This window comes from Caretta caretta, chromosome 11 (genome assembly GCF_965140235.1).
Source record: "Caretta caretta isolate rCarCar2 chromosome 11, rCarCar1.hap1, whole genome shotgun sequence".
Taxonomy (NCBI): domain Eukaryota; kingdom Metazoa; phylum Chordata; order Testudines; family Cheloniidae; genus Caretta; species Caretta caretta.
Window position 1 is genome coordinate 45,413,034 of NC_134216.1, and position 23,476 is coordinate 45,436,509.

Below are 23,476 nucleotides of genomic sequence, written 5' to 3' on the forward strand. Positions count from 1 at the left end.
AATCCTGAGTTTTGCTTGCAAAACAAAATAGATTTAAAAAAATGGTGGCAAAACTAAAAGATTTCATTCAGGCCTGAAACTCTTTTAGTTTAGTTCATACCTGTGTATGAAACCTCCTCCTCTGTGTGAAGAGAGATGGACATTTCCTCTGACAAAGCCCAGTGCTCTTCCACTGTTGGTACATTAAAGATAGAGTCTAGTTTTAGTATTGTTCCTCTGAAACAATATTTGGGGTAGAGGTTATACATTCCCTATCCACTCAATGTGGTTGTTACAGAAATATGACATTTTAATTGCTTTCCTGCCACCTCTGACACCAGATAAAATGGAGGGAAATGCACCCCTACGGCTGCCACTGTATCCCTTAAGGTTCCTAGGATTTTGGTGGAATGTCAGAATTCAAGAGAAGTTACTGTGGCAATATAGTAGTCAGACTGGAGGACCAAGAGCCAGGCAATTATTTCTTTTATAATTTATTCTATGTATGTGGGTACCTTTTGCTGGTGGAGCTGCTTTTCTTTTTGGAACAGCAATGGACACTCTTTCTTCTGTGATAACTGTCTTTGGAACTTCTGGTACTTTAAAAATAGCAATTGCAAGAATAGAAAGAGACATATGTACATTAAAAAGAATGACTAAAGCATATGTACATGACACAGTAATAGAATTTGAATGTAAGATTCTTCAGCATTGCTGGCACTTTCCATTACATGTAATTTAACTACAAAATTTCATAAACAATAAAAACATAAAAGATAACATTTTAAACACACAGGAAAATGACAGATGTTAAGGACACAAAGGCATCTTTGAAAAAAATGCTAATGATCTGAAAAGACTGATAGTTTTTATTGTTAAGAAGAGACAGTGAGCTTCTGCATATCAGTGATACTCAGTTTATGAAAATTAGTGTGCACCCAAAACAACTATGCAATTCATAGCAGTTTTGAATACACAAGAAATGCAGGAGTGTGACTGTTTTACTTGATTCTCTGTATTTTTTTAGAGGGCAGAATCAAAATTCCTTTTAATTCATAACAAAAAGTGAATATAAACTGTTTTTTAAAATCAAATAATTCACAGGTTCAAGGCCTGCTGCGTTCCACTGATTTCTGATATGCAGAAACCTCCTGTATCCCCAGAAAGAGCGGAAGTAATTTTAGCCGGTGGAGCCACCACTTTTTGGTGGACTGGAACAGGCACTTTCTCTTCCGGCACAGCTTTTTGGGGCCCTTCTGGTACTTTAAAGATATTGTTCGTTTTTAGGAGTTTTGAATTACTCACAAATGGCAAAAATAATAGGCAACAAAAATACAAACACAGAGGCCTGACATTTGTGTAAGTCAAATAAGGAAATGAAAGCACACACCAGAATCTATATTTTATGCAACATAATTAGACAGAGATACAAGACAAGATATAAATATCTGTTGCGTAGCTTCAAAAGGCAATGTACCTCTTTTTGGTGGAGCCTCCTCCTTTTCAGAGATGGCTACTTTTTCTTCGGTGATAATTTTCCTGTGCACTTCAGTCACTTTAAAGGTATTAAGTGTAGGAATAGTTAATTTTAATATTCGGAATGAACTTTAATAATAAGCAGCTAGAAATAAATATTTTTAATCTTGACTGATTTTTGTTGAAAGAAAATATACATGAAATTTCATTGAATCCAAAAGTTAGACAGTAAAAGAAGAAGGAACAATTAACAAAAACAATACAAAAAACACAAGTAATAGTTAATACACGGTGAAGTATCAGACAGAGGTTACTGTCACTAAAACACAAAATATCTACATGAAAAGTATTCGAAACAAACACAAACAAACAAAATGTGTGAAATAAAGGAACAGATAAAGACATCTAGAGAATATCATTTTCATTAATTTACCTTTGGTGAATTGAGGTTCTTCTATTTCAATAGCAACCGGGGGTATCCATTCTTCTAATGGTTCTTTCTTAAGCACTTTAAAAATATTGTGTGATTTTAGGAAATTTCAAAACAAGAGAAACCAAAAGAAAAAGCAACACACAATCTCACTATGAATTCACTGACAATAGATAGGTGTTTCTGTGGGTTTGCTTGTTCTCATACGTAATGGAATTGTCTAAGGAAGTCCACAGAATGTCATTATTGATCTCTGAGTTGGTCAGTCAAACAACAGGAAAGGAGGAATAATATTCTCAGAAACAAAATCTGCATAAACACTGAGGGACAGAGGATCCTCTTGATATTTAAGATTAGATTGATGCTTTTCACCTGTTTTCTGTAAGCAACCAACTATGCTGTTTTGTAGTGGGTTGGGCTGAAGACTGATCGTAAGAAGTGGCAGAGCTGTTTAGTAGTGGCAAAATGTCATAATATATGAAACTTTACCAGCATTTAAACAAATGGTGTAATGAAAAATGTTCATCTACACACTGAGGAAAAACTTGATTTTTTTTTTTTATAAAAACCAAAAAATTATTTCAAAAATAGCAAGATTCCGAGATAGTTTTTATTTTAGTCTACACTCCTTGAATTGTGGTTGTACCTGTAACTGATGAAATCTCCTCTTCTCTGTGAACAGAAATGATTGCTTCCTCTTCCTCTTCTTCTATCCATTCTTCCAGTGTTGGTTCTTTAAAGACAGGTTCAGTTTTAATGTTTTTTGTGGAACAATGGTTATGGCAGAGGTATAACAATTCTGATAAAATCAATGCGACAACTACAGCCATAGACAGGAAACATAAAATGCTTTGTATGTGTATGTTTGCCTTGCATTAAATTCTGTTCCTTGCCCATGTGCTAGGGACAGGGGTCAAATTACATCTATGGTAACTCTCAGAGTTCAACTGTGTTTTCAGTGGAGTGCCACAGCTTCCCAAACATCCCATCACAGCAGCTACAATGGAGGGCCAGCAATAAAGTAGTTAAATAATTCTTTTTACTCTTTTGGTGGGTGGTAAAGAAAGACTAGTACAAAATAAGAGGGCAGGTTATGTGCTGGACAAATAAACTGAGAAACCAGCATATTCTTTAGAACTGTGTCAGGGAAAACTCAGCTTGTGATGGGGCAAGAGGCCAATTTGCCTAGGTACAAGCAGAAAGGAACATGTTTACATGAACAAATACCTTTCCGCATATTCATATTTCATAGGGGTAACTTAGGTGTTGACTTTAGGAATTTTGGCCCTTTTGTTGTTATCTTAAATATGTGTTAACTATCCCAATCTGACTGACTATTCATTAATGTATTACACAAGTGGGGAATCTTGGCTTGGAACACTATGGGGGAGATCCTTAACTGGCATAAATTGTTATAACTCCATTGAAGTCAGTCTCCATTCAAGCTGAGAATCTGCCCCAGAATGGTAATAAGTTATAGTGCAAAAGCAAGTCAGTGTTTCTCATCTGTAGCACAATGAATAGTTCTTTTGTATGTGGGGAAGGAAGTGATGGATACAACCCTCATGTGTGTACCCATACCTCATGGGCCAGATCCCTCAAGGTGCTTACTATCCAATTATCCTTAACTTTCATTGTGTCTTCATTAGGAGTCTGATCGAAAGCCCACTGCAATCAATGAGAATCTTTCCATCCACTTCAATGGGTTTTGTATCAGGGATTAAAAGTACAAGGGCTGGGCACCCACCCCACAGAAAGCTCTGAGCAACTGGGAAGTTATGGGCTCTACATGTAAAAAGTTGTAATGCAAAACCTCACATATTACAACCAAGGCACATTTCTGTATTAGGAATTATGCCTTTAAACAACAGATTTGCACTCTAAGACAACAAGAACAATCTACAGAATTGATGTTTCTCACATGTATCACTACTTGCAATATATTTTCAGGTGGTGGGACATCACTCCTTTAGAGATTATAACAGATACTCTTTCTTCTGTAATATAGACTTTTTCTCCTAAAACTGCTTTCTGATATACCTCAGGCACTTTGAAAGGTACTAATATAAAATTTATGAATTTCTAATTGCAATGTGTAGATAATATCCCATATTGCTATGACTAAGTTTTTGAAGATTTAAGAACACTGATGCTATATAACAAGAGCACAAATAGTAGATGACAGAGTACTACACAATACACACAAAATAAACTCATGATCCTCTGTCAATAACACAGTACACTAACAGATAACTCCCAACAGCAACACAAATCTTACAAATACAGTAAGAGGCCAATAACAAAACAGAAGATAAGAACAGATGCTATTTAAGAATCAGCATGATCTGTCACTCCATCGGGAAGTGTACCTTTAGCTGGGGGAGCCTCCACTCTTTTAGGAACAGCAACAGGTGATTTTTCTTCAGGGACAACTCTCTTAGGCACTGCAGGCACTTTGAAGATATTATTTCATTTTAGGACTTACAAAATGGAAAAAGCAACACATACACAAATGGAGACTTTAAAGACGAGATTACATCCAGACACACATTTCCACAACACAATCAAAACACTAAAGGACAGTCTTTTACACAGTAAACTACAAGGTAATGTACCTTTTGCTGGTGGAGCTTCTTCTCTTTTAGGAGCAGCAACTTCTTCTTTTGGGACAGGTCTTTTAGGCACCTCAGGCACTTCAAAAATATCAAATAGAATACTGAATGCTAGTTTTGAAAAGGATTACTGGGTACGTTACTATAGAAGTGCATTCATCCATTCATCTGAGGAAGATAAGCCATTTAACACACAAACTGTACACCTTAACGTACAGAGATGGGTTACCGAAAGAAAAGGTGTCTTTGAAGAAATCAGACCCGAACTCTGACATTTGGAATATGCACACAAGTATTTTAAGACTGCATTCTTTAAGTCAAGAAACTAGAATTGTTGCTAGTTAGCATTAAGTGGTGTTATATAAAACATACAGTTATGATGCACAAATAATCATTGTCATTGAAACACAAATCTATTTACATATACACTGCATGAAAGACATTTAAAACAGCAGCATTAAAGAGGTGCATATAGAATGCAATCTACTATTTGATATACTTCTAGCAGATGGAGGTACGACTTTATTGGGAATGGGAACTTGAACAGGTTTTGTAGGCACTTCAAGAACTTTGAGGATATTAAAAACAGATTTAAATAATCTTTCTAAAAAGATTTTGAGAACTACATAGACAAAGAACAGACAAACAATAGACTGCATATAAAAGTATATATAACATATTGTTAGATTTAGAAGTAATCAAAAATTATTAAGACAAACATATTGTTAATGTTCACACTCGAAAGGTGATGTACCTTTAGCTGGAGGAGTTACTTCTTTCTTGGGAACAGCAACAGGTACTTTCTTCTCTGGCACAGGTTTCTTAGGCATTTCAGGCACTTTAAAGACATCATTGTCAAAACGGTGGTGTTTTAGTTTTTGGAACACTTATTCAGAGTACAGTGCTCGAAGAGTCCTTTATAGAACCCATACAGTTATCCAGTACAGCTAAGGATGTGAGCACTGCAGCACGTCACAACGTGTAGCTATATAATATTAAGATATGTAGATAACTATTTATAAATTACTGACAGGTAAGCACAGTGCATTGTTATATTATTAATATAGCACTATACATTTCCATGGTAATTCACAGAAGTAAAAAAAAAAAAAAAGGCCAGCCCCTTTTCGCCAAAGAACATACAATTTAAATACAGATAGAAAAAGGAAAGGCTAAGAAAAGGAAGGACAAAGTTTAAAACAAATAAAGTGATTATGGGCTGTGTTCCAGCAAAAATGATCCTTGAATAAATCAACGTAGTATGTAGCAGATAAAGATAACACAAAAACAAAGCTGTATAGTTAATCCACAAATGTATTTAAGACAACAACAAAAATAAGATAACAAAAACCAAAAAGATCTTGCTTTTCTCATGATAGCTGGAGTACCTTTAGCTGGTGGAGCTTCTACTTTTTTAGGGACAGGAACCGGTTCCTTCTTTTCTGGGACAGTTTTCTTTGGCACCTCAGGCACTTTAAAGATACAGAGTTGTGAACATTTAGGAGGTCACTAAATTATTTAGTAAAACACTGAAGACAAGTTTCAACATGTACATATACAAATACTAAGGAATCAAAAAAGTTTATCTATGTTATTAAACATACATTATATATTTTGTGCATATCAAAGAACATACAAACTACTTATCATTTAAATAGTTAAGAATATGGCTTAGCTTGAGAGAGAGACTCATGTTTGTGTACTTGTATGAGAGCACATAACTTCTGAGGATGTAGCCATTAGTTGAAGAAATCTGAGCAAGTCTGGCATTCTAACCTGTGGTGAGAGGATAGACACCTGAACACCGGGGCACAGATTTTATTTACCTTTAACTGGAGGAGCCTCCACCTTTTGGGGAACAGCAACAGGTATTTTTTCTTCTTTTCTCTTACGTGCCTCAGGAACTTTAAAGATATTAAATGTAGGGATATTAAATGGTAATGTTCATAGTAGTTCTGAAGTTATTTTAAGAATACTGTATGTGTATGCAAACTGTCTAAAATACATATATAAGCACATTCAGAAATTTGGAGCATAATCTGAAGAGGTGAAGAGTACTCATAATGAATAGGATTATATTTTTAATAATTAAGAATTAAAGGTTAATAAATATATAAGATTTTAAAAATCTACCTTTAGCTGGGGGAGCCTCAGGAATTTCAACATGTACTCTTTCTTCTATGACAGTTTTCTCATGTACTTTTGGCTCTTTAAATAAAATCATTTTAATAATGTTGTCATGTCGTATTCAAAGTTTGTCTCTCAAAGAATATCAAAGCAATGGAACACAACAACAACAAAGAAGCAATGTAATATGAAACATAAATGTACAATGTGTTTAAAATACATAATTTGTCAAAAAAAGTCTATAAAAAGAAACTAGTAAGATTGAAATGTTTTCATTTGGGTTTACAACTTTTTCATTTTGTACATACCTGTAACATAAGAATATTCTTCTTCTGCTTGAACAGAAACAGACATCTTTTCTTCTGAAATAGTCCACATTTCTACTGTCGGTACTTTAAAAATAGGATTTCATTTTAGCAGTGTTTTTCTGAACCCATATTTGTGGTAGACAATGTATCAGTCTTTATCAAATCAGTAAGTCTATTGTACATTTAAGTCTTAAAGCACAGAATTAGAGACTTAGTATGTATGTGCTAAAATAGTAAACATGAAAGTAATAAACATGAATTTAGTATCTATTAGAGGTCAACGAGATAGACAGTGCAAAAAGCTCTTTAAAACAAAAGAGCATGTAGCCTTTTAAAAATATTACACAGAAGGAGCACATAGAATTTGCCTTCCCAAAGAAATTGCAGGATGCTAAGACCATTCATCTTTAGATATAAGCCAGCAAGCAGAATACATGAAGGAAGAGCCACATCACACTGCAATACCATGAACAGAATTTAAACATTTGAAAGCTACCCACAGAAACCATTCAACACAAAACCAAATTCTATGCTACTCTGTAACAGAACAAATTAAACGTGAAAGTATGCATGTTACATACTACTAATTAAACAATGAGAGCGGTCACTGCTGGGCAATGTGAAATTGACACAAATACTAGACACATATATATCCACAGGCAGCACAATGATACATGCGCTGGAAAGAGTGGAATAAGTAATTGAGAGGTCAAGATCTGTACCTTTCTTTCTCATAACTTTCTCCTCCTCGACTGGCACCCGGGTAGGTTTTGGTGGCGGAACCTTCTTGGGAACTGCTGGCACTTTAGAAATATGAATTGTGAGTCCCGTATGTAGTGAGAATACCAAATTAATATTACAGTTAGTTAATGTTTGCAGCACACTTTGAAAATGTAACAGACAAGACAAATGTACTATGATCCAGTCCTGCAGCTGTGCTAAGCTTGCATGGGACAGCACAAAATGATATAAGGACAGTGGATGTTTCTTTAGATCCCCTACCACAGTCCATATCTTATTAGGGGGTTATGAAATTTGTGACCACTGCTGCATGGATGTTCATGACCTCCTCATTCTGTTGAGTTTTAGAATCCAGGTGAAAACAACAAGGAGTCCTTGTGACACCTTAGAGACTAAAATTTATTTGGGCATAAGCTTTTGTGGGCTAGAACCCACTTCATCATCCACAAAAGTTTATGCCCAAATAAATTTGTTAGTCTCTAAGGTGCCACAAGGATGCCTAGTTGTTTTTTCTGATATAGACTAACATGGCTACCACTCAGAATCCAGGCGAGTCACTCCCATTATAGAATAGAAAATGCTGAACTGGAGGGGCCCAATCAGCATAAATTTTAAGCATAAATAAAAGGAGCTGGGATGCATATGTATCCATAAGCCTAAACAATGGTGAAGATACCCTGGTTGATAAACCAGTATGGAGAATTGGAGGTCAGACATGAGTGGGTAAGGGTGAAGGAGATACTCCTCTCCAAATGTAGTTTATCAGCACTCCCTACCCTCAAGTATTAGGTGTTAGCTCTACAGGCTCATGTATTTCTCAGAAACTGCTGCTTTTATCTTCCTTTCACTGCAGCTGGGCAATGGTTGTTACCATCATTGTCTCAAAGATTGAAAATTGGTCAGATCTATGTTAAATGTAGTACATTTGTTTCTGAAAACACATAAAGTGGCAATATTCCAACTACTTTCATGTCATAGTGGCGTTAAAATCATGCAGTAGGTGGCAGTACCTTTAGGCAGTCTGACTTCTTCCTCCTCAAGCCTTTGAGTGGTTACCTCAACTTCTTCAGCTACAGGTTTCCTAACAACTGCAGGTGATTAAAAGACATTTCACAACATTTAGACAACCTGGCAAATGATCACTCAGATAAAAATTGGTCAGAGCTGGGAGCTGTAGCATTTAATGCAACTTTGATATGTTTTAATCTTTGCCAGGATTCCCTCTTGCACATCCATTCATATGGTTCACTGGTGGTGGTGACCCCTGTGGAATGAGCCATACAGCTTGCACCCAAACCTGGTGGATCTCCAGGGGCCCACTGAGAGCCAGGGGGATCCTTATGAAGGACCTGGTGACTACCACTTCCTAGTAGTGCAGCTCCATTGCTCTACCAAGGACTTCACCTGGTCACAGCTGTTTGAGGACTGGTGCATGGTGGGGGAAGGAAGATAACAAAACCTTTGCCTGAATGATGTTTGCCCAAGAATCTCTGCAGTATCCCTCAACCCTCCCAGTCTCTATTTTATTGCACAGGGAAGACCCCAGTCTTCCTGAGCACCCTGACCTTATGCATTCTGCCGGAGTGGGAAGATAGGCATGCAGTGATCTGGGGGAGGATCCCACTGTCTAGATTTACATCAGCGTGAGAGAGATCTGAAACTTGCTCAGTGTAACCATGACTCTAGTTATACAGATATGTCTCAGTCCTGTACTTTTATGTATGGTCACTTCTTTCTTTTCAGCTGTAATTGCTGGTGTTATATGCTCAGGCATGGGCTTCTGAGGAACTCCAATCACTTTGATAAAAACAGCATCTCATTTAATGAAGAGGAAATACACACCCTGAAGAAGTACACCTTACCTCAGGGTGGGACAGGCCAACATTAGGTGATGATATAATATTTCACAAATAAAACACACAATTGTGAACATTCAACAGTTGTCATGGGGGATTCTGTTCATTTCCGGTTTTGTTGCTAACCCATTGACTTTAGGACAAAATTCTGTCTCGGCTACATACGCACTTCTCCCACTGAAATAATTGGGAGGCATGCTCTTGACATATATGACTCTTAACGCTCCAGAAAGATTTGTGGAACATTCCACCCAAATCAGCCTTGTCTGGGGGAAATGCAGGGGAAATCCTCTCAAATAATTAAAAACATGCAACTGTCTAAACTATGGCTAGTTCATGGTGCATTTGAAAAGCTCCCAAACTTCAAACTCCACAAATTAATAATCACACTATAATGTGTCACTTTGAGCTGTGTCCATAATATCCTAGCCCTGCTCGATGATGGGCCATGATTTGCCACTGATTTGCAATCATAACTCCCCTGTACTTTATTTGGGAAGTTCTACGTACAGATTGATAGCACAATATTCCCCAAAGTACTGTAATAGAAAATCTCAACATGTACCAATTGGGGAGAAAATAAAGAGAGACCAGGGCTTACTTCTGAACACAGAGGAAAAATACATAAAGAAACAATATAGATTAAATAAGGAATAACTGCTACTGTCAAACTCAAAATCCTGAAAAGCTACTCTAAACCTTATACTACAAGACTAGTTGGGATAGGTCTCACAGACTGCAGCTGTAATGCACCTGGATAAATGGAAATTTATTACATTACAGCTGACTTTAGATCCCTGACAAAGATAAATGTGGATGTACAGTGAGTGGGCTTGAGTCTTCCTTCCCTATATGCTCATTTCTCCTTTTATACAGGCAGCCACAAGCTGCTTGGTGCCTGATCTTGCTTTCATTGAAGTCAATAGCAAAACTTCCATTAAATCAGCAGTGCAGGTTCAGTTCCATAGAGAGTAGAAGTGGGGATGAAGAAGACCTGCCCCACCCCACTGCAGCATGTGAAGCTATATACACACTGTATACACATGTATACACACTGGAAACCCCATGTATCCTTGTTATGAAAGCGTCCCAAAATGAAAAAAAAGTTTTGTTTGTCCTTAGAAAATCCTGGTGGCTGTGGAAATGTTAGCTCTTGTACATCACGGCCTCTTTAATAGGTAATTCTAAGATAACAGGTCAAGAAAATGGCACAAAATACTAATTGTAATTTCAATATTTATATTCCATTGTATTCGGCAGTAACATTTTTATACATCCCAAACCAAATGGATTATACTGAGTATGGCCAAGAGAGTAGAGAGATGGAGAAAGTGAAGGGGGAAAAAAGAGGGAAAAAAGATTAATAAAATCAAGAAATTCTAATATACCTTCTTCATGATAAACATGTTTTTCTTCATAAGTTTCCCATTCCTCTTCCCCTTCTTCATAACCTTCTTCCCTTTCATAATATTCCTGTTCTCCTCCATAATCTTCTTCCCATTCTTCATAAGGTTCTTTTTGTTCTTCATAAATTTCTTCTTTTTGTTCATAAACCTCTTCTCTTTCTTCATATATTTCCTCCTTTTCATGAACTTCTTCCCTTCTTGCTACAGAAGTCACTTCGATCTCTTGTGGCTTCCTTGGCACTTTGGGAACTTTAAAAGATTGCTCATATTAAAATATAGAGTTTGCAAGGCATAATGGATGTATATAATTTAAGAAATATACCTATTTATGGAATTCAAGTAGCATATTAAACATTTTACACAGTAGTATTAGATTGCTACTTTATTGTTTTTTGCTACTCTTGATATTGTCCAAACTTGGTTTGTCTCATGCAGACACAGTTATTCAATTTACCAATAGATTAGCTAGGTCAGAGCTATCACCTCAATATATAACTATGATATTATTATTTTGGGTTATAGGACCCATATTTCAATGGCAATTTTATCATATTTGTTCACTGGAAGACCACCACATTGAGTTCATTATATATCAACAGCAAGAGAAAGTTGGAAAAGAAAAAAAAATTCAAATTAGTATCATCAGCACATGCTGGTACCAGGGTGAAATCTGTCTAATGAAGTTAAGATGAATGAAAGAAAAATTAAGAATGAATCTGTATTCTTCTGATGCAGATTACCACAGGGTAGGAAAACTGAGTGGCCTATTCCTCCACAATGGATTATTTTCTCAGTATACATGTTTTATACAACTTCTTTTGTTGAAATAATATCCTGTTATTTTGGGGGCTGGGGCCAGGATGCTGGTTTCTTTACAACCTCTGAAACTTTAGAAACGTTATGTTTAGCATTCTAATCTCTCCTTGATATGCACACATAGCTCCTTGATATGCACACATAGTCACACTATAAAGGCAGATATAGATGCATATTGAAGCGGTATATATCCTTGACCAACCTCTAGATGGTAGGCACACTGTCCCAGATTTTCTCACCCATTGAAGTCAAGTGCAAAACTCTCATTAATTTAAAACATCACAGGATCAGTTCTAATATTACCCTCAGAAAAAGGAGAAATGGAGCATGAAGAAATTAGCACCTTTCCTAAATTCTGCATTTAAGGCCCAGTCCAACCCCCACTGAAGTCCTTAGTGCATTGTCATAAGCCCACTGATGTCAAAGGATGGAATCCCATTGGGAGTTTTTTTCCAGGTTGCATACTGTCTACATACTCATTTTTTCTAGATAGAAATAAAGAACTAGCATCTTGAAAATATGTTATTTTACCCAAGATGTTTTTATTCCTGACAAAGTTTAACAAAATAAAATAAAATGAAATAAAATAAAGTAAAATAAAGTAATAATAATATTCACATAAAATTAATTTAAAGAGAGGTTTTTACATATGCCTCATCAAAGCTGCTGATAGCAATGTTTTTTAGATATATGCTAGCATGATGAGAAAAACACTGAAAAGACTACTGATTCTAACTGATATAATCTACAAGATCAAGGCCTTTGGGTTGACTAAGCAAGAAGCTACAGTGTTCTCTACATCTTTTTAAAGCTGCATCCCACAATTTCATAAAATGACACTATAAGAGAACAGTCACAAGTTTACAGAGTAGCTTTTGTCTTTGTTTTGCTTGTCTTTTTACTATGTTTTTATTATTTTTATCTTCAGAACTTAGATTCTTGTATGCTAGTTAATGCTCATTTTTTCAATCTTTATCTTGTATCACTAGGTTACAACCTTTAACTAGGATCACGTGAGAAATTACTTCTGCCTCGATAATCAGTGTTCCAGAACATATTTTTGAAATATCCTAATGAATGAGAATTTGGGCTTTAAATATGCATATTTATAACTTTAAAATAAAAAAGTCAAACACAAAAACCTCTCATCATTCCACATTAAATAAAATTACTTTCTTAAAAATACCTCTTAAAAAAATAATGTAAAAATCCATTTTACCTTTAGGTGGAGCAATTTCTTCAGGAGCTTTTGAAACCACCTTTCTGGAGACTTTCTTTACAAGAACTTTCTTGGTCTCTGAAAAAAAAAAATATATATATATTTGCATTTAATAGCTACCGGAAAAAAGTTGGATTTAACATAGTGCATTCTGTTTGACAACATTTTCAGTTTTAAATCTATAAGCTTTTACCTTTCTTCTCTTCTGGTGGTGGAACAGCAAAAGGCAGCAAAACAGGAATAGGAATATCTTAGAAAAATAATGAATATATTTTATTACAAATATTTCAATGCTACATTCTTAATAATATGTAAAAAAATTCCTAATATGCTTTGCATACAGGCATATAAAATGACTGTATTACAATTAAAAAATCAAAAGTAACTTGTGGTTGGGGTTGGAGCAGTCAAGAGCAGTCATAGTACTTTTCATGGGTGGGAACTGCAAATCCATCCTAATGTAAGGGGGCTGTTGGCCTCCTTCTGAAAATTAGTGCGGGTTTTTTTTTTGTTGGCCCTCTCCCAATATCAGGGAAAGGGGGAAGGGCCAAAGAGAAATCAGGATCCTGAGACTGACAGTTCCCAAGGCCAATGCTCTAAGTCTGCGAATTGACAGGGTAGGCAGGTCAATGAGGGAGTCTAGAGCATGGGGCTCATCTTCCATGTGAGCTGGAGCTGCCTGAGTTAAAGTAGGGCAGGGGCAGAGCTAAGGAGAAAGCAGCAGCCAGAGTGGAGCTGGGGAAAGAGCAGGAGTCCAGAGACAGAGAAGGCAGAGCTAGGCTGGAAGAGGAGCAGCAGCCAGAGCTGGTCTGGGAGGCAGAGCAGCAGCACTGAGACAGAATAGCCAGAGTTGGGGAACTGGAGCAGCCCAGAGCTGGGGAGCTGGAGCAGTGGAGACCAGCCACGCCGACAGTGAGCCAGGCCTGAGCTACTTCAGGGAGCTGCAGGGCCAGAGCCGGGGTGTGGATGCCTTCTGTGCTACAAGTAATACTGCAGCCAAGAGTGGTGAGCAGCTGGGGAGAGGGAGGTGGGGACCCTAGGCAGCGAAGGCCCAGTGGAGGGAGATGTCACCAGGCAAGAGGGCCTTGGAGGCTGGACTCAAGGGGCGAGGGAAACGGGGCCCTCTACCACAGGAGGGCCAATGCTGTGGAGAAGGGTCCTGCCACCTATAGTTAGAGAGCATGTAGCTTCCATCTGAGTAGGTGTTTTACCCACTGTATCACCATAGCACAGCCAGATCCTGGGCAGGAGGCCTGGGGCATGTGAAGAATAGGCTGTGAACTTTTCTTAAGTAGCTGAAACTGCTGTTTGTGATATTCCCTATCCCCAAAGGGGGGGCCCCTTGTTCCTTTAACCTTTTCCACACACACCCCCATTTTTTTTAACGTTGCTGTTTAATAAGTTGTATTTGGTTTAAGCTTAAAGTAGCGATCAGTGGGTCAGGGAAGTGGCCAGTGTAGAGAGAGTACCCTGGAGTGGGGACACCCAGATTCCTGTCCTAAGTGACCCTGCCTTATTGGGGTTATGAGGACTGCTGCACAGGAGAGTGGAAGAGGAGTCCTTGAGGTCAGGCAGGCATCTGGGCAAAGGGAGTTAGAGCAAGGACACATCTTTTCTCTGCCTGATTCCCCCAGGGTAGTGCAAAAGCCAGGAAAGTTCCCCATGATGGTGGGACCATTCCCTCGCTCATACTTACTTGACCAGTCTACCCTGACAATCAGTGGGTGCTATTGGACACCCAGCACCAGAACCAACAGTGCCACTGCCTCCCCCAGAAAACCCTGATCATTCAAGCTTTGCACAGAGAGGGGTGAATTTGAACACTGCTCAGTCCTAGATTTTTTCTGAGGTTCCCGAATCTCCAAAATTCCCACTGCACCTTTGCCTAGAATCTAAAGAGAAATCCCATTATAAAAATCTGGTTATTCATATTACCTTCAGTTGGTGCTTCAATTGGAACTGCAACTCTGGCATCAGGAACATCTGGAAAGTCAAAATATATAGAAATGTATAAAGTAGAAATTCTGATGAACTTGTCCAATCCCTAGGACTGGGTGACAGTATTTTCTAAGGAATAATTTTAAACTACTCAAGAGATGGGACCTTCACCTCTTCCCATAGGACACTGTTCTACAGGCTGTTACTCCTCAGCATTGGGAAACATTCAGACTATATCTCCTCTCTTCAGTTTCACCCATTACACCTGTTTAAATCCTCTTGGACCACCTTGTGCAATTTTTCCTTCTCTTTTGATTTAACATCATAGAAATACATATGGATCATTATCATGTCCTCCTCCTGAGTCATAGTTTAGCCAAGTTACACACACCTAATTCTATTACCATTTTAATTGCATCAAACCCTAAATCCTTATATTCTGGTGTGTTTCTTTTTAATTAGATTCTAGTATTTAGACGGTTCTCTCTCTCTGATATATCCCCCCCCCCACACACACACACAGAAAGGAAGATTATTAAGTATAATTAGAATGATCACTTTCCTTGTCTATGATATGTTGTTTGTCTATTTGATTGGTTGTTTTTTTACCTCTTCCCTAATCTTCACTATATTGCATTGGAAGTCCATGCCCAATTAACTGTCCACTCTCAGCCCCAAGGAAAGAGGGGAAGTTGGCTTCCCTTAATGTGCAAGAGGACCCCAGGCCCAGAAATTCCTCACTAATTGTGGAATCGTCACAACATTCACAATTGCTGCCTATGGGAATAATCTTCCTTTATAGATCTGGAAATTCCTTCTCAGCATATTAGCCTTGGTGTACTAAAACCAAATCCAGAAATAAGGGTTTCAAAAGCAAAAAATAAAGGAGGACACAAAATTAAATCAGTGCCAGATGATTCATAAATATGTTCTCAATTTTTTCTTTACCTGGTGGCTTCACTTCCAGTTTCATTTCTGCAAAAAAACAATAGATTTGTATTTAGAATGTTTTCGCTCTCCAGCACACAATTTCAGCTCTTGTCCATAGCTACACTCTCAAACCTGTTTACTACATGCACTAACCTTTGGTTGTCAGATAGAGCTCTGCAGTGCTTCTTGCTTCACCTCTTGGTTCAAGACGAGCAATTACAGAATACACACCTGGAATATGAAAGCATTTTGATATATACCTCATGTTGATCATTAAAAAACACAAACAATGAGAAAAAACAGTGACAATGGAAACATCCCATTAAGGTTACCTTCATCTTGTGCAGTGACATTGTGGATAGTCATATAATGACAGCGACCTTCACTTCTAAAGCTGTATTTACGACTCTCCCTCAGTTCAATGGAGCCTTTGTACCATGTCACAACTGCGTCATCAAATGAAACCTCACACTCAAAGGTTGCAGACTGGTGTTCACTCACCACTATATTCTGTATGCTCTTTGTGAACTGAATGGGCTCAGCTGGTTTGGAAACAAAACAAAAATATATTAGTTAGCCTTGTTGCAATAGACCTTTGTTTGTACAGTAACTCCTCGCTTAATTTTGTAGTTATGTTCCTGAAAAATGCGACTTTAAGCAAAACGATGTTAAGAGAACCCAGTTTCCCCATAAGAATTAATATAAATGTGGGGGTTAGGTTCCAGGGAATTTTTTTCCACCAGACAAAAGACTCTCTCTCTCTCTCTCTCTATATATATATACATATACGCGCGCGTGCACACACACACACAGTATAAGTTTTAAACAAACAATTTAAATACTGTACACAGCAACGATGATTGTGAAGTGTGGTTGAGATGGTGAAGTCAGAGGGTGGAAGAGGGTGGGATATTTCCCAGGGAATGCCTTACTGCTAAATGATGAACAAGCAGTTGGCTGAACCCTCAAGGGTTAACACATTGTTGTTAATGTAGCCTCACACTCTACAAGGCAGCACAATTGGAGGGAGGGGAGACAGCATGTCAGACAGAGACAGAGACACAGACTCACACCCTTGTGTGTGTGAGAGAGATGTGCATTGCCCCTTTAAGTACTCTGACCCCACTCTAAGTACATTGCCTTTTTAAGTAGATCAACAAGTTGAGACAGCAGCTGCTGCTAGCAAGCTCCCTCCGTCCTGAGCCCTGTCGTGTTCCCCACTGCTGTATGGAGATGGGGTAAGTGGGAGGCAGGAGCAGGGGGGAGGGGGACACCCTCATCCCCCCCCTGCATAGCAAGTAGGAGGCTCCCGGGAGCAGCTCCAAGGCAGAGTGCAGGAGCAGCACAGGGCAGTGGTGGGAGGGACAGCTGAACTGCCTGCAATTGATAGTCTGCTGGGCGGCTGCTGCACAGGGAATTTAGGGGAGTCGGGAGCTGATGGGGGGCTGCCGGTCCATCCTGGTTCCAAGCCCCCACCAGCTAGCTCCAACAGGCTGCTCTTTCTGCAAGCAGTGGACAAAGCAGGTGGCTGCCAAACAACATTATAAGGGAGCATTGCATAACTTTAAATGAGCATGTTCCCTAATTGATCAGCAATGTAACAACGAAATAACATTAATGGGGCGACTATAAGTGAGGAGTTAATGTATATAATATTCTGTAAAACAAACAACAGACACCTACTAGGATACTGAAAAAGGAAATGAAGAAAAAAGAAATACAAAGAAATGTGTATTCATCATTCTATCTCCTGTGAAGTGCTCCATTTAGGAGTGAAGTTAAGAAGACACAAGAGTATTGCCACAACACGATTATTGTGAGAAGTATTCAAGAGAAGTCATTAAAGCAATTAAGAAAAGATAAAGAATGCTTGGTGTATAGGCATATTGGAAGTTTGAAATCTCAGGAAAATATGAACATCTCAGAAAGAGGAGACTAAAGAGGATAAACATAACTCAGATCTAAGTGTTTCAGAGTAATGGGTCATATTAATTACACAGATAAAATATTATTAGGTTATCCTGGCAGTGGTATCTCCTTCAAAGGAATGGATCAGCAGAATTTCCCATCAGGTCCATCTTCTGTTAACGGAGCATCCAGAAACTCTTTCAAGAAACCATAAAATAGAGATTTCCATCTGTTTACAAACCTTCAATGGTTAGATCTGCAGTTGTTTCTATATTGTGAAGCTTGCAGGTATACTGTCCTTGGTCTTCTGTTCTAACATCCTTGATGATTAGTTTGTGGATTTTCTCTGAGACTTGTGTTGAGTATCTTCCTCCTATCTTAATGGCTTTTCCATTTCTATACCACTGAGATTTGGCATTTGGGATAGAGAACTGACAAATCAGGGTGCATGTGCGTCCTTCCTTGAAAGCAGTATCATGAAGATTCCGTTCAACTGCAGGTGCTGTTAGCATGTTAAAATACATATTTTAGCAGATATCTGAGTGTTAAATTAAAGAGGATAAAATACTTTCAAATAGAAACTTTAAATGTACACTTACCAATCACAGTTAGCTTTGCATTAGCAATATGTGGACCACAGACAACTCTGAAATTCCCCTGATCTGCAGGTTGGCAGTTCCTGATTCTGAGTGTGTGCCGATCACCTTTAATTTTTATTTCATACTTGTTACTAGAATCCAATTTTTGAGTTCCTTTGTACCAGGAGAGTTTGATTTCTGGATAATTAATCTTAATTTCACATTCAAAGACAGCGTCCTCATCTGCTAAAATGGTCTGGTTTTCAATATCCCTGATGAGTGTGATAGGCTGAAAAATATGAATTTAAAAGGTTAAGTCATCATTCCAAGATCACACTTCCTATTATGTGATTAAATACTTGACTATCAAGTCAAAGCCATCATGTCACCTCTGTCTGTGTGACTCTTTGATGAATAAACGATACAAGTTCGTCAAATTCCTGGTCTCCTTTTCGAACTCTCTCTGTGATTTCAGTTTCCTGTGGAAAGACATGACATGATTTAACATGAAGTAACACTATTGGGAAATAGCTAGGATCCATGTGTTTATATCTGTCCCTCCCTCCCTGATAACAAATCTGGAGAGTCGTGTGTCTCTCTAACTGAACCTTCTGCAAACCCATAGCTCACTTTAACCTCCTCACCAGCCCATCTTACAGGTTCCGTGTCACCAAGATCCTCTGGGCAAAGAGATGGGGACAGGACTTACTTGGACAGAAGGGTCAATGTTGGTAGCAACACTGCCTCTCCCAGTGCTTGAGCATGCTGGGAGTTCGGAGAGTGAGACAAGATAGAATTGGAATCTGAATCTCTTATGCATACAGCAATGTCACAGCTAGGATATCAAGCCTGTTGCCAGAAACCATGTTACTCTTAACATTCCCAATGCCACAGTCTGACTAGGTCTTACCAATCTATGACTTTCTTCCTCTTGGCTTTGCTTTAGCAGCTCAAAGGCTTGCAGGAGGCCACGGAAATCTGTAATTCCATACATGCGAGCATACTTCTCATATTCTTTGGGATCAACATTTTTGAGAAGTTCCATGATATTAATGGGCTTCTCTTCCTCCTCTTCTTTCTTTTTGGTTGGAGTACTATTTAAGTAAGGAGAATAATTAGAAAACATGCACAATATTTCTTCTTTCTAGGAGAATCCCTTGGGTAACCAAGTCTGCTTAAAATCGTTTGAGCCTTCAGGTTAGCGCTGGAGGGGCTTTATCCGACAAACTATTAGGCACACAAGTGCTCGCTGCTCATGACTTCAAGGGGATTCTTAGTGACTGAAAGACTACTGATATGAATAAGTCTTGGTAGGATCCTTGGTAGGATCCTTGGTAGGATCAAGGCCTATATATAAATGGTGTCAATCTGTTCAATATGTTGTAAATATTAATTAATTGCCTCTAGATCAGAGATACAATTGCATCCCCTACTGTAGAGACTACAGAGTGATCGAGAAAAGGTTCTTATGCCTACCTCTTCAGTTTTGCTCTCAGATCTCCTTCAATTACTTCTTCCTTTCTTCGTTCTTCAACTTGAAGTTCAACGCTGGTCTCAATTTCACCATGTTCATTAAAAGCTACACATCTGTACATTCCAGAATCAGTTTTTGTTGCATCCTTTATTTCTAGTTTGGCTTCGTCTCCTCTCTGCTGGATGAAAATACGACCTCCCTGGTTGAGTTGTCTCCACTTTCCCTTAGTCCATTTAACATTTGGGATTGGATCACCTCCAACTTTAGCAAGAAACGTTGCAACACTCTCTATAGAAAAATACAAAATCAAGCAGCTCATCTTTCACATGTGTAAGACAGCAGGAGATATCGTCATACAACTAATACAACAAATAGAGAAGATGACATATTTTTGGAAGAACAAGCTTACTTTCCATAACTTTGAGATTCTGAGGCTCTGAGATAAAGTACAGCTTTCCATCCACTGGTGCTTTCTTAGCTGCTGGTGCAGCTGCTGGTTTTTCTGGAAAATAGGTTTAAGGAATTAAGATTTTTCAGTCCCCTGAATGGGAATATTTTTTATTGTAGCTGAATCCATTTACTAAAGCAGCATATGCAGTGCATGTATGAAAGAAAAAATGCCAAGTACTTTCCGTTGACTTTCAATAAGTTATCATCTGATTTCCTAAGATGGAAGCAGACACTGTAAGGCTTATTCTTATCTCTGTCACACCGTGTAAAATTTATATGGAAGTAAACATAATCAGAATCAGACTTTAAGATTTTCAAAAATGGATGACTTTAATTTAGGCTCTTAAATCCACAGCTGGACACATAAATAAGTGGCCTGATTTTCAAAAGTTCTCATCAGCTATTATCCAGCAGCTTCCACACAGGACAGTAACAAGGGGCTTCTCTTTGGTGTTCATTTCTTCAAGGCCTGGTCTACAAGGTGTCTTAGTTTTATCATCAGCCTACAGCTAGAAGATTAAAGTGTCTGAGCGACTTCTAGGCCCACTGCTGCCTCTGTTCCAGGGGTGGTGCTACCTTAATATGTTAATTACTGTGAAGAACTCAGATGCAATAGTGATGGGGGTATAAATATTTGAGAGAGAGAGTCTCATCCCCAAACTGTATTAATTTCAATTGAGTGAGGGGGCAGTGTGGGTTGAAGCTGAGATAGCCCAGCCCAATTAATTGCACTGCTGCCTCTCAGCTGGGCAAAGAATTTGTTCTTAATGCGCTCCCCAGCCTTCTTCCTTACTGTACTATCTTTCTGGCTGGCTCACTCCAGACTTTGCTGTATCTTATGGTGACACATAGACCTGGAGCACTCTCCCTGACAATATACCAAATTCCCTTAGTAATGTCCTACAAGACATACCTAAACCCCCATCTTCCTCATGGAGCATGCATGGTCTAGGGACTGTGGCCCACTCTTTCAGCTTGGTCTTGCCTCAAAGGCTGTGTTTTGTCTGCAAGGTGTGACAGGGTCGGGCCAGATGGCTATAAGAGAGTGATAGAAGGCCGATATATCAGCCGCAGGTTGAGTAGGTCCCTTTTCCCTGGGTAAGGTAACAGGGAAGGTTCCAGAACTATTAGGAACTTTCTGGAAACAATTAAGACAGACAGGCTGATTAGAACACCTGCAGCCAATCAAGAAGCTGCTAGAATCAATTAAGGCTGGCTAATCAGGGCACCTGAGTTTAAAAAGGAGCTCACTTCAGTTTGTGGCGCGTATGCTCTGGGAGCAAGAGGCACTAGGAGCTGAGAGTGAGAAGGCGTACTGCTGGAGAACTGAGGAGTAAAAGCATTATCAGACACCAGGAGGAAGGTCCTATGGTGAGGATAAAGAAGGTGTTGGGAGGAGGCCAAGGGGAAGTAGCCCAGGGAGTTGTAGCTGTCGCAGAGCTGTTCCAGGAGGCACTCTAGACAGCTGCATTCCACAGGGCCCTGGGCTGGAACCCAGAGTAGAGGGCGGGCCCGGGTTCCCCCCAAACCTCCCAACTACTGATCAGACACAGGAAGATTTGACCTGGACTGTGGGTTCACAAAAACGGCCAAACTGAGGGCTGCTGTGAATCTCTGAGGTGAGCAAATCCGCCAATAAGCGCAAGACCCCCCAAGGTAGAGGAGGAACTTTGTCACAAAGCTTAAATTCTAAATCCTCAGGGTGGGGATCTACTGTTCATTTGACACAGGCTCCCTAATGTATACATTGTATATTTGTGGTGTTATATTAATTATCATTAAATATAATGCTACAATTAGGCCAGTATTTCAGATTATGTAATATTTTATGAAGTAACATAGACACTGGTTATTTTCTATTTGATTATGAACCACTTAATTCACAGAAACCAAAGGTGTGATCATTGTAGTTTTGGTTTGAATTGCCATCGCAAGCTGATTTTTCTCTTTTACTGTACCTTTCACTGCCACTTTTGACTTGCAAGAGTCACTTCCAGCTACATTTGTAGCTTTGCACACATATTCGCCTGCGTCAGTCTTAGTAACTGCTGTGAGTTCCACAACAGCTGTTCCATTAGCAAAGCTAAAGCTGCATTTATCTGAAGCTCTTATTTCTCTCCCAGCCTTCAGCCACTGAATCCTGATTGGCTGTGATCCCTGGACGTGGCAGCTGAGCTGCAAAATATCTCCTTCCGCTATTGTCGTGGGTCTAAGAGGTTGGTCAAACACTGGTGGCTTTTTTGGTTCTGGAATTGGAAAATATTTTAGTAAATAATCAAGAAAGAAATGTGTGTTATGAACATGAGAGAGAAACACAAGAAATAAATGAAATCTTGACTCTAACAAGTCAGTCATATGTACAAATAAGAGAATGATAATCTACGTGTGTTGATACATACAGGTCTGGTTTCAGAGAATACTAATACTACATAGTATTAGAAAAGATAGTATGGAAAATGTACTTTTTCACAAGCATGCAAGAAGAGGGTTTTTCTGTATTCCATCTTCTTTCAAAGCAGTAGTTTAAATTTGTACTCCTTCTTTAAAGGATACTAAAGCAACTAAAGCACCACTGCTATTCTTCAAATATTGCATAAGCACTTTTTATAAGACCAAACAATGCAATATACTACAAAAGTAATGATTGCTCAACTCATTTTACCACAGCAAACTGCCCTGGCTGTACAAATTTAGATATAGATTCATTTGTTCTGAACCTTCCAACAATGAAGGAAAAGCTGCACATCTTGCATCGCAAAACTGCCATAACATGAAAAGAAAATGAGTAGAGATTTGACGGATATTACGGGACCTCACATTTTTATATCACTAAATGTTCAGGCTGATCTGTTTTTACAATCTGAATTCATAGTTCACACCAGATATAACTAGTTACCTCATCATCGTCAAAATCTTAAAGCAACATTAATCTGACTTTAAGCTAGAAAGTCAAATTAATTACTTGCTTTTGTGGTTTAACTCAATCCCATCCTGGATGCACTCAACTGCAAGAGTGTGGACCAGTGACGATCAGTTTGGTGGAAAAGATACGAGAGCAAATTTATTGCCATTAATGTAGGCAAAAAGAAACCAGTATTACAGGTTTTAAATTTCTACTGTCTGTTAAATGTATGTCTTGGGTGACATCACATAATATCTCACAATATTGTTTGACATAATATAAAAGGCAAAATAATGGGAAGAGTAGAAGATCAATCCATCCTGATC

General features: G+C 38.6%; 1 protein-coding gene across 1 annotated transcript in view; it reads right to left on the reverse strand.

The window, feature by feature from the left end:
* TTN (titin) overlaps positions 1-23,476 on the reverse strand; it is a 311,267-nt gene that overhangs the window by 161,870 nt on the left and 125,921 nt on the right. Inside the window, exons 114-140 of the mRNA XM_075117654.1 lie at positions 22,207-22,494; positions 20,208-20,300; positions 19,801-20,086; positions 19,235-19,418; positions 18,714-18,803; positions 18,346-18,613; positions 16,171-16,380; positions 15,992-16,069; positions 15,857-15,883; positions 14,906-14,953; positions 13,164-13,220; positions 12,971-13,048; positions 10,918-11,184; positions 8,684-8,761; positions 7,655-7,735; positions 6,933-7,016; positions 6,631-6,705; positions 6,324-6,401; positions 5,886-5,969; positions 5,252-5,335; positions 4,501-4,578; positions 4,255-4,338; positions 2,532-2,618; positions 1,889-1,963; positions 1,457-1,534; positions 495-578; positions 101-172 (exon numbers count right to left, since the gene is read on the reverse strand). Coding sequence (XP_074973755.1) covers positions 101-172; positions 495-578; positions 1,457-1,534; positions 1,889-1,963; positions 2,532-2,618; positions 4,255-4,338; positions 4,501-4,578; positions 5,252-5,335; positions 5,886-5,969; positions 6,324-6,401; positions 6,631-6,705; positions 6,933-7,016; positions 7,655-7,735; positions 8,684-8,761; positions 10,918-11,184; positions 12,971-13,048; positions 13,164-13,220; positions 14,906-14,953; positions 15,857-15,883; positions 15,992-16,069; positions 16,171-16,380; positions 18,346-18,613; positions 18,714-18,803; positions 19,235-19,418; positions 19,801-20,086; positions 20,208-20,300; positions 22,207-22,494 — 3,096 coding nt within the window. The remainder of the gene's footprint in view (positions 1-100; positions 173-494; positions 579-1,456; positions 1,535-1,888; positions 1,964-2,531; positions 2,619-4,254; positions 4,339-4,500; positions 4,579-5,251; positions 5,336-5,885; positions 5,970-6,323; positions 6,402-6,630; positions 6,706-6,932; positions 7,017-7,654; positions 7,736-8,683; positions 8,762-10,917; positions 11,185-12,970; positions 13,049-13,163; positions 13,221-14,905; positions 14,954-15,856; positions 15,884-15,991; positions 16,070-16,170; positions 16,381-18,345; positions 18,614-18,713; positions 18,804-19,234; positions 19,419-19,800; positions 20,087-20,207; positions 20,301-22,206; positions 22,495-23,476) is intronic.